The sequence below is a fragment of the Astatotilapia calliptera genome, chromosome 22, assembly GCF_964374335.1.
Source record: "Astatotilapia calliptera chromosome 22, fAstCal68.1, whole genome shotgun sequence".
Taxonomy (NCBI): domain Eukaryota; kingdom Metazoa; phylum Chordata; class Actinopteri; order Cichliformes; family Cichlidae; genus Astatotilapia; species Astatotilapia calliptera.
The window spans coordinates 15,368,088-15,381,994 of NC_137442.1; the positions used below are offsets into that span (position 1 = coordinate 15,368,088).

Sequence of the window (13,907 nt, forward strand, 5' to 3'; positions counted from 1 at the left end):
GCTGTATTTTACCTGATCTTAATGGAGTTCATTTTTTGTTCCATCAGGACCTTATGGTTAAGGTTATTTGATGTTCTCCATAGGCCAATCATTGTCTCGTCACTGTACAAGATTGTCTGCACTTTGTATGATCTGCTCTGTTGGGGCATTGACTGCTTTGATTAACACTTGCTTCGTCTCTTCTCCTAATATTAATTTAATTTACGATTTTGGAAGAAGACAACTTTCTTTGATTGACAAGCTGTTTGCAATCACTAAACAAATTATTATGAGAATCTCAAGAGTAGTTTAATAGTTTCCTTTGTTTACCTGACAGTAAAATTGGAAAGCTCCACATCCAGCTTTATGGTTTTGCACCTGCTACTCAGTACGTTTTATGCCGCGGATAGAACGGCAAAGCTCTGCGTGCAGCTCTTGCTGCTTTTGCACTGCTTTTTTGGTATGATCTGCAGGGAACCGGCCGGAGAGCACTGAATCATAGTAAACCTCATTTGCATACAGTGCCTGCTTGTACATCGTTGATGCTTAAACCAAACAGGGGGACGATAATTCCATGACATCTGAAAAGACTGATAACTACCTGTCAGCACAGTTTGTCTGTATTGATCCAAGATAACGATTTTACTAGTACATAGAAAGATCTTTAGTTAGTGTATTTAAAATCCTAACAGCAAAAATGACCACAATAATCCATTTAAGCTGGAACGGTTGAGTTGAGCTGAATATCAAACAATGGAGCATAACTCTGCCTACATAAGATCTGAAAAGGCAACAAGACACATCAAAACGGCCCTTCAAAGACAATTATTTTCCTTGGGACAGCAGAGGAAAAAACATTGCCGAAAGATGAGGAAGAAACGAGTGTAATTAGTTTGACCACCATGTCATTTGAGCCGGCATTAGCAATAACAAATCAGAAAACAATAAAAGATGAGGACAAAGATAAATTGAGGGTCTTGTGTTTCGTGACAAAAATGATTGTAAATGAACTCGAGTGCTATGTTTGTCGTCGTGGATTTACACTAAGTCTGTGCGTCTGTTGGAGGCAGTGAGAGCATGTAACGCGTGTGTGCGTCTGTTTGCATGTGTGTGCGTGCTTCGGAGCGAGCGGAGAGCTGGCGAGTGGGCATGTGTGTGTAATCATGTACGTCAGGCCGTCATGAATGGTGTGTTTGAGACAGAGCGGAGTGTGGAGTTCCTCAGGCTGGACCAAATTGGAAACAGAAAAACAAACATTGCCTAGGAACCCCCGCTTTCCACCTCCCCCCATCCCCCCCTCGTCTGCTGGCTAGTGGCGCAGTCCAACCTGTCTGGGACAATGTAACAGTCTATGGCCGGACTGGACCACACGCATTCACAAAGTGTGTGTGTATGGGGGGGTGGGGGGCTGCGGGAGTGAGCGCAGAAGGGATGGGGGGGACTGTGGCGGTGGTTGGGAGGTGGGGGGTATCTCAGCCACAATGACAGTTGGAAAAACAGTCAGAAGAAACACATTAATGTGACAGCGAGCTCAGTGATGAATTGATGGGAGAGAGACATGGAACGGAGAGAGGGAGAAAAACGTGAAGTTGATGGACGTGAGCTTGGGAAATGGAAGTTATACTAGAAAAAGAGATGAATGAATGCAAGAAAACAAGAAAAGTCATAGTGGAAGTTAAAAAAAAAGAAAGGAAGAAAAAGAAACAGAGAATACAGAGAAAAACACCAAAGAAGCAAAAAACAGTGATTGAGAAAATGAGTAAGCAGGGGCTGACTGAGTCAGAGTTCCACAGGAAAAAAAATATTTAAAGCTATACTCACTCTTAAGATAAAGAAAACTTTTCTTTCCTCTTTTCTTTTCCTTTTGTGAGAACTGCTAATGAATAAGTTGATTCTTAGATTTCTCTTTTTCTGCTTTGAAAAGAACATTCGTCCTCTCCGTTATAACGCTGTTATTACATGATGTGGTCGATCATGTAATAACCGGAAGCATGTCTGCTTGATGTGATACTGGAGTTCTCACCTTCTTTTTTTGTTTGTTTGTTGTGTTCTTTGTTTGTTTGTTTTTTGTTTGTTTTTTTGTGGTGTGGACACTTTCACAAGGTTACCTATGGACAACTTTTTTCCAAGTGCCTACCTGGAAATCATCGTGTTTTTTTTCTGAGAAGTTTGTTTTTAATCCTGAAAAACAGCACTGTTTTAAGATGGGAGGGTCTTTAAAATGACTCATAATTTCAGTAATGACTCATAATGTTCTTGGCTTTTATTGCCAGCAATTTTTTTTCTTGCGAAACAGCAGATATCCATTTTCAGATAATGATAGCCTCCAGTTCTGGTGTGCTAACTTTCTATCTATAGCCCAAACAAAGTTAGAACTGTCTGTGGAAGTGGTCAAGACCGCTGAACAGGTATTGAATCTTTATCCACTGTTGATGCAGGCACTGGAGGAAAACGGTTTATTATAAATACAGACTAACATTTTGATTTGCGGGATGAGGTAGAGAGAGCCGAGATGGATGGAAAGAAGGAGACAGGGTGGCAGAGTGAGAATGAAAAAAAAAAAAAAGAGAGCGGGAGAGGAGTGTTACTGACACAGAGGGTGGGGTTATTTTTGTGGTTGGGGCAACAAAAGGGGGAACTGAGAACTAGAGTGTAACTTGTAACAGTTAGAATTACAGAATGAAGAAAAATAGACTCGTCAGCGGGCACAGCCGCTGGAAATCCAATATGTGATCATTTATTTTATTGATTCCTGGAAGTTATTCATCAATGACGGCCTTGTTGTGATTCATTAAGCAATCACAATTGAAAGTGAGCAAATCATACTTGAAGAAGAAGACAGCGAGATGCTGGGTTCTACTGTTAATTATATCCTTGGGATATTATTAGTGACCTTTTTTTTTCCCCAGTAGTTTTGCGCCTGCACAGTCTTTTCTCATTATTTACCTGACTGTTAATGTCCGGGCTGTTTGTTGTGCTTCACGTCCTTCTGTGGTGGTACAAAGAAAATATAATTTGACATGAAAAAGCAAAAAAGCAACGAGTTTACAGTTGTCAAACACAGACATGTTTGTTAATTGTAGATTTTGGTTGAAAATTGAACTTTTTTTTCTCAGTTCACGGAAAGCTGACGATGCTCACTGTGAAAGAATCACATTTATTATTATTATTATTATTATTTTATTTTTTAAATTGTACTGTAAATTACCCGTGGCCCCGACTTTAAAAAGACCTCAAAACTGACTTCACATGTGAAAGGCATTGTCAGCTGTCACATATGGGAAAAGAAAAGAAAAAAACCCTCAAACCGGCCGGGGTCTGAGCAGGGCACTGAATGTTTTCTTGGCTATTGTGCACCTTTGATCAACCATTTTAATGTAGACGTCTAAAGTCCAGGCAAAATTGTTTCCCGTAAACGTAAAGTATGGAAAAAATGTCTGAAATCTGGCTCCAATAGGTTTCATTAACTTCTGCAGCATGTGCCCATTTCTAACAGTATTTGTCTTTCTGTCTTTTTGCAGGTTGTTAAGATGATAGTGGACTCTGACAACCATGACTGAGGACCTTAACCAGAATTGAATTACGAAAAAACAAAACAAAAAATAAAGGACCGGACAGCAAACGTGACAGCTTGCATAACAGCTCTTACGCAGAACACACACTTGATCAAACTCAAAGCTGTAATGGCCAGCTGTTAAGCGTACGAGAGGGGGGGGGGGGGCAGCAGCCGTGGACTAAAAGTAGCTGATGCGACTTACAGTTGAAGACCTTCACAAGCAAAAGTCAAAGAAGCCGAAGAATTTCAGCGCGGATGCTCACGGACCTGCGAGGAGTTGTGTGGACCTGATTAAGAAATGGAAGGATACTAGCTCTGGTCTGACACCTGGTTTCTGCTTTCCATTACGCTGTGGAGTACAGAAGGCCAGTAGCCGAACTGCGCTGCTGGACGGACCGCTGCGGCGTAGGGTTAAACCGAGCCATTTCATCAGAACCGATGCCAAAGCCAGGAGCCAGCCATGATGTTTATATAACCCGATGATCAGCAGAGGTAGGACATATATGTTTTCGCTTTCAATCCCTCAATAGGAAAGTGAACAACTTTAAACTTAATGTTTTTACTGCTGATATTCAGGATTCTGCTGCTTTCTGTCCTACATGTTCTGACAAAACTACCGTGAATATTTACAAAGTCAGTTTATCAAGTGTAACATTTAATAATTAAATGTATATTATACACTTTTTAATTAGACACTAATCTTTAATACAATATTAATACAAATGTTAATGGGATTTATTTTTTTACATTAAATTAAAGTGCTAATAATTGTTTATGAATTATTTTTCATTAGAAATAAAACAATAATTCACTTTTTTTCTGCAGCATCAGCGTTCATTCCTTGAAAAAAAAAAATTAATATACTTTTTCTGCAGTAACTCAGCGTGTTTTTGTGGTGTGTGTGTGCACAGCAAGTCTTGCTTTAAACTATGAAAGCAAACAATTTCACGAGAAATAAAAAAATAAAAGCTTTAACAGGCATCCGTCGTTCTCAGAGCTCGGCCAGTTTGTGGGTCTGATGTAACCACCTCAAGCCAAAGCGGGTACAGGGGGGTAGTTTACTAAGCGACTGCAGATAAAATGGCGTACACGCAGAACAACGAAGTATTATGAAAAACTGCTCTTAGTCATCACTTGTGGAGGAAGTGACTGTGCACGTTGCCTTGAATCGCTCCTCCATACGCTGTGGTATTTAATGTTTGCCTGGTGGCACCCAGTGAGGGTGGAAAACTGTTTAAATATTGCTCGAATACTGCGCTGTTTCAAATGATTCCTATGCAGAAATAAAAGTTAAAAGATTGTTTTTGCCATCAAGCAGTGGAGCAGTTTACTCATAGCGAAACATTACCTGCTCTTCCAGTAAGCATCTGCTGTATTCTGGTTCAGTAGACCTCATTAGCAGAGCTCATTAGTTCCTCACACTTTGTAAAGTTTAGAGGGAGCAACTTGATCTACTGTTTGATTGGTTTGCTTCCAAAATATGCAATTGTTACCAGGGATGTCTGTTAACAAGAGATTTCTGACACAGCTGCTTTAATTTCGCTCTTCAGATCCCATAAATACGCTTTCAAACGTCGACTCCAGCACCACCACAGCAAACTACTAGCAATGTCGATTAGTACCAGTGATCTCCAAGGCTTTACAGAAGCCCACATGCTACATAGAGACCGTTAATGGTGAGCCTGCAATTAGGGGATGGTAACATATGAATAAGAGTGCCTGTTCAATTAAATGCTGAGTTTTGTACAACACCAAAACATGATCTGTTTGTTCAGATATGAGAGTGTTTGAACTGAAAAGGTTACTTTTTCCTTTTGCTATGTGCATTCATGGATCCTAGAACGTAATGGCACTGCACAGGTTATTGTACTGCAGGAAGTACATATATTTACAGCTGAGGTTATTATGTAAGCATGTGCAAAAAGCTGCAGTGGTTTGTGGTGTAGCATACATTATAATTATAGCAGTGCTGTATTCTTTTATTTCAGTTTAAATACCGTATGTGCCGAACTGTCTGCCTTTATCCAAACGCTCGCAAATCAAGAAATATTTTTCACATACGGTACATACAACCATATTGTTGAATTATGCCATGTAAATAGAGAATTATTCTCGTCTAGATGTGTGTGTATATATGTATATATGTGGGCGTGTACATTTGTATGCATTGTGACGCTAACATACGGTAATTTAACCGCACTGTATTTTGCCTTATCGGGGCTTTTGTGTTACTAACAAGCTGCAAGAACTGACACGCTTTAAATTTCTGAATTTATTTATTTCCATTTTTCACCAGCCATCAGCTGTGCTGAGCACACACAAAGACACACAAACAAAGGTGCACAAACAGCTGCTGTGTATCCTCCTTTACCTGTGTCACAACGCACGCTGAAGCTCTCGACGTCTGCTTCCTTTCTCTTTCTCTCACACACTCTCGTGCTCTTTCTGCTGTCTCAACAGTTTTTATTGGGAACTGCTTCAACCGTTCAAAACTCTCCAGAACAAGGTTTCTTATACATTGAGTTATGTAAGATAAGTTGATTCTTTTAGGAAGTGTATGAATCCTCTTTATTTGTATAGCTCAGTATATGAGTACTAGCAGCTTTGTTGAAATCTCTTTAAAGTGAACTCCAAGCAGCCTGGAAGGCTAAAAAACGCAGGTCTTTTTTGGTGAAATGACCCTTTAACTGTAAATGCACGATCATTGCAGAGTGTCTTTGAGACTGTCTCTGTACTTTTGGTGCGTCTTTATGAATATCTTTCTACGTAGCTATTTTGCATGCACCATAGTGAATGATAATGGATATGCAAATTTGCGTATGTCCTTTTGCACAGTGTGCGAGCATCTGTGTGTGTGTTAGCATGTTTTTCATTATGCGGTGCGGTGGCTTTGCTTGGTGATGTTATTCAGCAGGGCGGATTACTTTGAGCTGCTTGATGCTTTTAGCTGTGGTCATGTGTGTGTGTGTCTATTCAATTGTGTGTATGCATGTGCATGATTGCATGCCTTCAAATGTGTATATACAAATGTTCTCATAGATGCAGTGGTGTGCGTGCATGTTGGGTTATCTCCTAGTCTTTGATATGTTAGTCACATGTGCCAGGTTTTTTTTGGTTTTTTCTTGAGGCTTTAAAAAAACTGAGCAATGTTGAGTAGAGTTAGAGCCATTTGAATTTGATCCTGCACGCAACACACAGCGCAGTGTGCACATATAAAGACTTTTTTTTTTGTTTCTGTGACATAGTAGCCCACAAAAGAGTTTCGCTCCTCTGAGGTGGTGATTCCTGATGTGTTCCTTCCCCATTGTCTGTCAGCAGATCTTTCTCTCTCTTTTTGCGTCACCCTCTTACTGTCTGTGTGTGTCGGCCTCAAACAGCAAAAGTCAGAGCAGAGCCTGGTTTAGAAAACGTTTGAACATCCGCGTGTAAACTACCTGTTGACTGTTGCCAAAATGGGTCAGAAGGTAGCTCAGTGTGTGTGATGATCTCATCTTCTTGCAGCTTTACAGCGCGCTCTGCCGCTGTTAGTTTTCCACACACATACACACACATATGCGCGTTTTTTTTTTTTCCTTTTCAGTGTTTCCGTGTGCGTATGTGTGTGTAGGACGTCGAGACATACCCATTCATCAATAAGTAGAGAGGGCATTAAACCTTTATCTTCTCGCAAAGACGTACATGGACAAACTCATGCACACAAGTCTTTTTCTTTGTCCCTGACATCCCAACTAACAATTCATTCTAATAGATTCCAATTAAGACTTATTATTTAGCCAGGCAAAGATTAATAAAGGAGGTGTCACCAGGTGTCATTGCTATTAATGGCTTAATTTGTCAGTTTGTTAATGATCGACTACTTTAAAGGACACCGAATCAATCAAAGATCAGGGTGACAGATGCGTGTTAATTCTTTGCATAAGTCTGTTTTATCTCAATTATGGTCTGTTTGCATGCTTGCAGTAACTCTGTTTGTAACTACATTGAGAAAGCAGACCTGATTGCATTGTCACACTGAATAATTATCTTTTTATGGTGCAGCTGTTTTGACCTGTTTATTCTGAGTTTGCTTTCTGAGCAATCAAAGTACAAGGCAGGACATAGTTGGCCAATAATAGTTGCTGTTTAGGAATTGATTGCATTGTCTGTAATATATTGATAAAACTCGACCAACAGTGTACTGTATATTGGCTGTTAGTTTATAAATGTAGCATTTGGTTTACAAAAAATTCTCCAATGGCTCTTAAGATGGTTCATTAGCTTATATAACTGTGCCCAGAGCTGTCCATACTACCGCATTGCAGCCCAGATGCCAGCAGGCTTGCAACCCCCAAATCTAGGCATAATATGCCTAGATTTGGGGTAGGCCTATAAGCCTGGTTAACATTTGGATCGAGATGGCATATCGTATATCTTACGACATAAACTGATGCTGGAACAAGTTGAAGGCTTGAAGAAATGTTATCATTAATGCAGGCGCGCATGGCACAGTTCATGTTTGTTTCTCCTCGTATCCAAATTGTTTGGAGGGTCAGATTCACACAGCAAAACCTGACTAGCATTCGGTGCTTGGTGCGCTCATTTTCCAAAGCCTTTCTAGGAGGAAAAAAATTTGATTAATCAGATTAAGAACGGTAACTAGGCAAAGCTGAGGCAGTGGACCCAACCTAGTTTTCAAAGCTTGTACCAATTCATCTTCCTCTCAGTCTGCTTCTGTGTTTGTTGGAGAGACTGAGTTGAAATCCATTAATCAGATTTTGTTAGCAACTGACTACATAGCCAGAAGTAGATCAGACCCCAACCAATAGTTTTGTGTGTGTGTGTGAGAGAGAGTTGTGCTATCTCAACTGAAGCACTTCCAAGTAACTGTTGGATACACGTAAGATGTTAGTGCGCATGTAAAAGATAAAAGATTCAGCTAAAATGTACAATTTATTATTTTTATATCCAACCAAGTGTATGATTAGATGAAACTCCCATACAGTTAATTTATGCTGATTCGAAAACTGGTTAAATTGGATTCAGACATACAAACAGACTTGCCTTAGTGTGGTAAATGGAGTTTTTGCTAATCACTAACATGCTACTTAGTATTTATCAAAAGGTTCCCTCCAGTTTCTCTATATATTTATGTGTGGATTCACAATACTTACCTACACATTTACTCCTTTAAGGATGTTTGCATGTGTGTGTCATACTTCTTTGTGTGCATATAAGTTACATGTACGCTTTGGTCTGGGTGTGCACAGATGTGAGTGCATGTTTTTTTTGTTGGGTTTGCCTAAAACTTGTGCTGGATCCAAGTGAACAAGTGTTAACAAGCTCTGTGCAGACTGTATTTATTTAATCCATATGCTGGTGAACTATACAGCTGCGTGCTGCCCCAGTATGTCTGGAAGGAGAAATCTCTTTGCAGTTGCAGCCTTGACGGAGTTGCAGAAAGTTTGAAGTCAGCTTGAATGAAGTTTCTCCCCCAAAATACTGCATACTGTCATTTTTTTCTGTAATCAAATGTTGCTGATATTCAGTTTTTTCCACCCATGTATTAGTCGTAGGAATGCTGTGTCTTTACTGGCATTGCTTGTAAATGTTTTATCACCGCAGTGCTCTGTAGCAGCTTTGACCCACTCATTTATATAACATGACATCGTATTGGAAGTTTGGACAAAATTAACGACCACACTCGTTTTTTTAATACGGAGTTGATTTTGTGAATTACATCAAATTTTCAACTGTTGACAGACTCTGTAGAGAGTCCACTGATGAGGAACAACAAAGGGGAAGACAGAAGCTCAGGCTGCTGCTGATAGTACTCCTGCCAGGCCGGCAGCACCAGAACCCTTACCCAGGACGATAAAGACAGAGTTGCTGGGAGCTGACAGGCCAGTTGCTGGTGGTGATGCTAAAACTAGCAGCCAGCACAGCCATCCAAAGGATCCAGGGTGCCTGGCAGCAGCAGAACAAGTTGCCAGAACAATAAAAACAGAGTAGCTGGGGGCTGACAGATAGTTCCAAACGGTAGTTTTTTCAGGTGCTCACTGAAGCCAAATGCAACCCAGACAGTCACCACGATGCAATGAGTTTCACAGCACATGGCTGTGTTTGTTTGACTGGAATGCCAGTGCAAGTGGTGAGGGACTGCTTGCTGTTGTGTGGAACAATGCAGGAGCAAAATTGTCATTAAAGATAAACTGACTAAAGCCACTTTCAACCTCAAATCCTTTTTTTTTAATACTAGCTTGATGGCATCTGAACATGATGCTTTGTGACTAAAAAAGCACCCCAGACACCTTTTTATGTTCTGATAACATTAATGTGTCATTTACAACAAAAGTCTGTGTGACAAAATTACAACTGTGCAGTGGCTCTCACTTTTGCATGCATTATCTCGCTTCCTTGATCCAGAAGACAGAGTGCTCTCATGAAGGATGTATAGCATCGGCAACGGCAGCTGTCAATCACTGCAGAGCACACAGACTGATGCACACGCATAGTCCTTGCTCATAGTGACAATGCTAGAGAGAACTAAACGTGTAAAGGTGTGGTTTAAATCAGCTGCAGGAACTTTTCAGGAACTTTTATGGGTCTAACATGGCATTTCTAAAAACATTACAACGTGGGGTATCCTAGATTTGCTAGTCTATGTCGAGCAGTGCGTTGTTGATTATTACTTATGCAAGACATACTTGCCTTATGCTTAAACAGCCTCTGCCTTGCTTTAGTTTTGGTGTCTTTGGGGGTGGCCTTTTAAGTATTTTCATGCAAAATCTCTTGTTTTTTTTTGACAAAGTAGGTTTGACATTGGTTCTGTTCAGCTGAAAACACAAAGCTGTTAATAGCAGTTAATGGTATTACTTAGAAATAAACAATCACAGGATAAAATAGCAAATGACTAAGAATGAAAATAATTGTGACAGTAATGTTTGTAACCCTAACTTTTACATTATGGAAACGTTTCTTTATTATGTGCAGTTTCTTCCCCATTAGTATGAAAGGAAGTTTCCCTCTGAGTGAGATGACTCAGTGCTCTCTTTCTCGGCATCGCGCATTACAGAAGTCACTTTTTTCAGTCTTAACAAATCAATGCTGAGTAAGTGGAGCTGAAAAATTGGGCATTCTTGTCTCCAGCTGCTTTGAGTCCATCGGATACATTTGACTGCAATAACAAACACTGTTAAATTTGACTCTGAAATGAAAGATGAAAAGTGCCAAATTTAAAGAATAATGGAGAACCTGCTGCGTCTTTGATTACACGAGAGAAAAAGGGAACTAGAGAGACTGGCAGAAAAGTGGATTTACCGACTGTGAGAGAAAACAAAACTGTGACCTAGAGGATATGTGGGAAGATTTTTTAAGTAGAGTAAGCTAATGGAAATGGTAAGCAAGACTTACTGAAACAGAAAGAAAGCTACGAGGATACGCAACTGAATACATCATAATTACAACTTTTTTTAAAATAAAGATTTCAAGGCTTCACCGTCAGGTTTTTATAGTAAAATAAAAATAAAAACAAGTAAAATATCAGCCTTTTTATTAGCTTGTATAATTGGTTGAGCTCCATCCTGGTGTACTAAGGAGATCCAGCTTTTCGGAGAGATCTGCCCCAGCTCCTTAACCGAGCAGATTTACAACCACCGCTGTTGGAATATTAAGCTGAATACCTACATTTGGAGTGAGGAAAATAACTAACCTCTCTAATGGATAAGTGCCCTAGAATGCCTAATGCTAAGCCCTGGTGTGTGTGTGTGTGTGTGTGTGTGTGTGTGTGTGTGTGTGTGTGTGTGTGTGTGTGTGTGTGTGTGTGTGTGTGTGTGTGTGTGTGTGTGTGTGTGTGTGTGTGTGTGTGCGTGTGTGTGGTAATCGCCATAGCAGGTTCTTGCCATTAGTGCACTGCTGAACAAGGCAGCAATTCATTCAGCAGATTTAACTGTCTGGTGTGTGCATGTGTATGTGTGTGTGTTTGAAAGAGAGAGAGCGAGAGGGAAAATCTATGAGCCTGTGTGTGTGTGTGTGTGGTAGGTTTCTAAGTGTAGAATGTGTGTTGTTTTTAGAGAATTGTTTCCGTGCGCCTGTCTGCACCATATGGTCCAATGTGGAAAAAAGGCCCCTTTAGGGGTCTGTGCGTATGGGAATATGTATGGGAGTGTGCATGTGTGTATGTGAGCGAGAGAGAGATAGAGGGAGAGCGAGCGAGGGTGTGTGTGTTTGTGCGCATGAACGTGTGTACAACGGTCTGGTCTGCCCAGAGTGAAGCTGTAAAAACAAAAACGTCTTGAGAAAAGAGAAAAAAAGAAGTCTACATAGGAGCAGTGATGTCAACTACTACCCCTTTTCCTCCGACTCACACACACATACATGCGTATTCACTGCACTTCCTTTTTCGTCTCTCATAAATTACAACATTTGCCTTTTTTTTCCTCTTTCGCATTAGCTATATTAGAAATTATCAAAACGAATGCGTTTTTTTTCTTCTTAACTCTAATGATCGCTTTCTATTTTTCTCCAATTATTACTTTCTTTTCAGCAATTGTGTTTAGCCGCTCTCATGGGGGATAGAGCTGAGGGGGGAGGGTTATTGTTTTCTCAAATTGGTGAAAATAATCACTTTAATTTTTTCTCCAGTAATCACTTTCTTCTCTCCTCTTGTTTTTCATTTATCCTTTTTTTTGTTTTTCGTTTGCCGTTTATTTTGTCTAATTGCCGTAAACCTCGAGGCTGTGGTAATGACTTCTGAGGTTAACGAGCTTCTGCTAACAATCACTCACTTGCTTGCGCAGCCACACACTTGTGTAACCAAACACAAACTCTCAACCAAGCACAATAAGTACATTTAGATCACATATATATGTGAAAATGGACTTGTTCCTGCTTGTTCCTTCGAGGATTCGCACACTGAAGCCTCATCTGCAGCAGCCTTTCACAAAATGTGCAAGCTTTTATATTATGGTAAAGAAACATGTCATGTTTGATTCATGAAGTTCTTTACAGCTTCGGTTCGAGTGTTGGATCCAAAGTTACAGTGAATTTGTAAGCAAAAAGGCCAATCAGTCTAAAGGGCCATGTTTCAATAAATAATTTGTGTTGGGTTTTTGTCAGATGTGTTGAGAAATGCTCATATATCACTGTCTCTAAGTAGAAAAGTTAAATAGAAATTAAAGAGAAACTCCCAACGTTTCTGATGTGAAGCTGTTTGTAGAATTTGTTCGCTATCTGAAGGTGTCTGTTGTTATTGCTTTTCTCACTCACATGAAAGATGCCAACATGCCTGCAAACACTCGCCAACTATTCACCAAGTGGTAGTGGACTGGTTCTCATCTAACGCACACAAAGCACTTTATAGAACATGCCTCATTCACTTATGTGTATAAGCACTTTTCCTTATGCTGAAGAGCTCTCTATTCAACATTCATAGTCCGAGGAACACATCAGAGAGCAACTTGGGGTTCACCATCTTGCCCAAGATGTAGACTACAAAGGCTGTTGAAATGTAACTATGGGCAACCACAGCAATCTACTAGCAACCAAAGCAAACCGTATACCTCTTCATTTCTGTATACTAATTTTATCTAGCGATGGCCAGCAACCTCTACTGACCACTCACCAACCAGCTGCGGAAACGAAAATTTTCCCTGTTGACGATGGTTGCTAGAGAGCCACCGACCCGTCTCGAGACCTGTGTGACTCACTCAAAATTAGGTCACTATTAAGTCTCATAGCTTAAAATTTTGATTGACGGCATAAAACGATAGTTTCCCCTCTCTGATGAGTGAAATTGCTGAGGTTAATTGCTCTTTATGTGGCTTTTCAGTCATTATGTCATTGCAGTAGTTTCTAAAAATGTCTATAAAATAATCAAAGAGTTGTCTTAAATGACGTTTTGGATATTTTTTAAGCGTTTGATGCATTATGGATATACAGAAACCTCCTCTGTAAAAGATACGTGCCTATACTCCTGTTTGCCCGGACACTCCAGCGTGGCTTCTGTACTATTTTACCTATGAATATGATGCCTTGAATTGAACAGGCTACACAGGTGCAAATGCATCCTGGTCAGTTTTTCAAAACTTCCTTCACTTTCAGCAGCAGATTAAACAGTTTGGATGCTTTGAGATGTGAAATTCCACCAAGTCTTCTCGATGACTGGAATCCAACTTGAGTCTCAACTGCAGTCTGCTAGTTCTCCCGGTGTGAACTCTGCTTTAATCTTCCTTTCTCTCTCTTTCTTGCTCTCTCTGGTATCTTGATATGGTCTGTGTTCTGCAGTGACTTCTAAACATTTACATTTCTGCTTTTAAGTGCTGTTTATATATGGCTCTTATCTGCTATCATGCACACAACACACACACAGACACACATTCAGACAGGGACAGACACT

General features: G+C 40.2%; 1 protein-coding gene across 3 annotated transcripts in view; it reads left to right on the forward strand.

Moving 5' to 3' along the window:
- Positions 1–13,907, forward strand: part of trps1 (trichorhinophalangeal syndrome I) — a 113,880-nt gene that overhangs the window by 15,727 nt on the left and 84,246 nt on the right. For all 3 annotated transcript variants that reach the window (XM_026157259.2, XM_026157260.2, XM_026157261.2), the window contains exon 2: positions 3,501–4,027. In XM_026157259.2, the coding sequence (XP_026013044.2) occupies positions 4,015–4,027 (13 nt within the window). In that variant the 5' untranslated portion in view covers positions 3,501–4,014. The remainder of the gene's footprint in view (positions 1–3,500; positions 4,028–13,907) is intronic.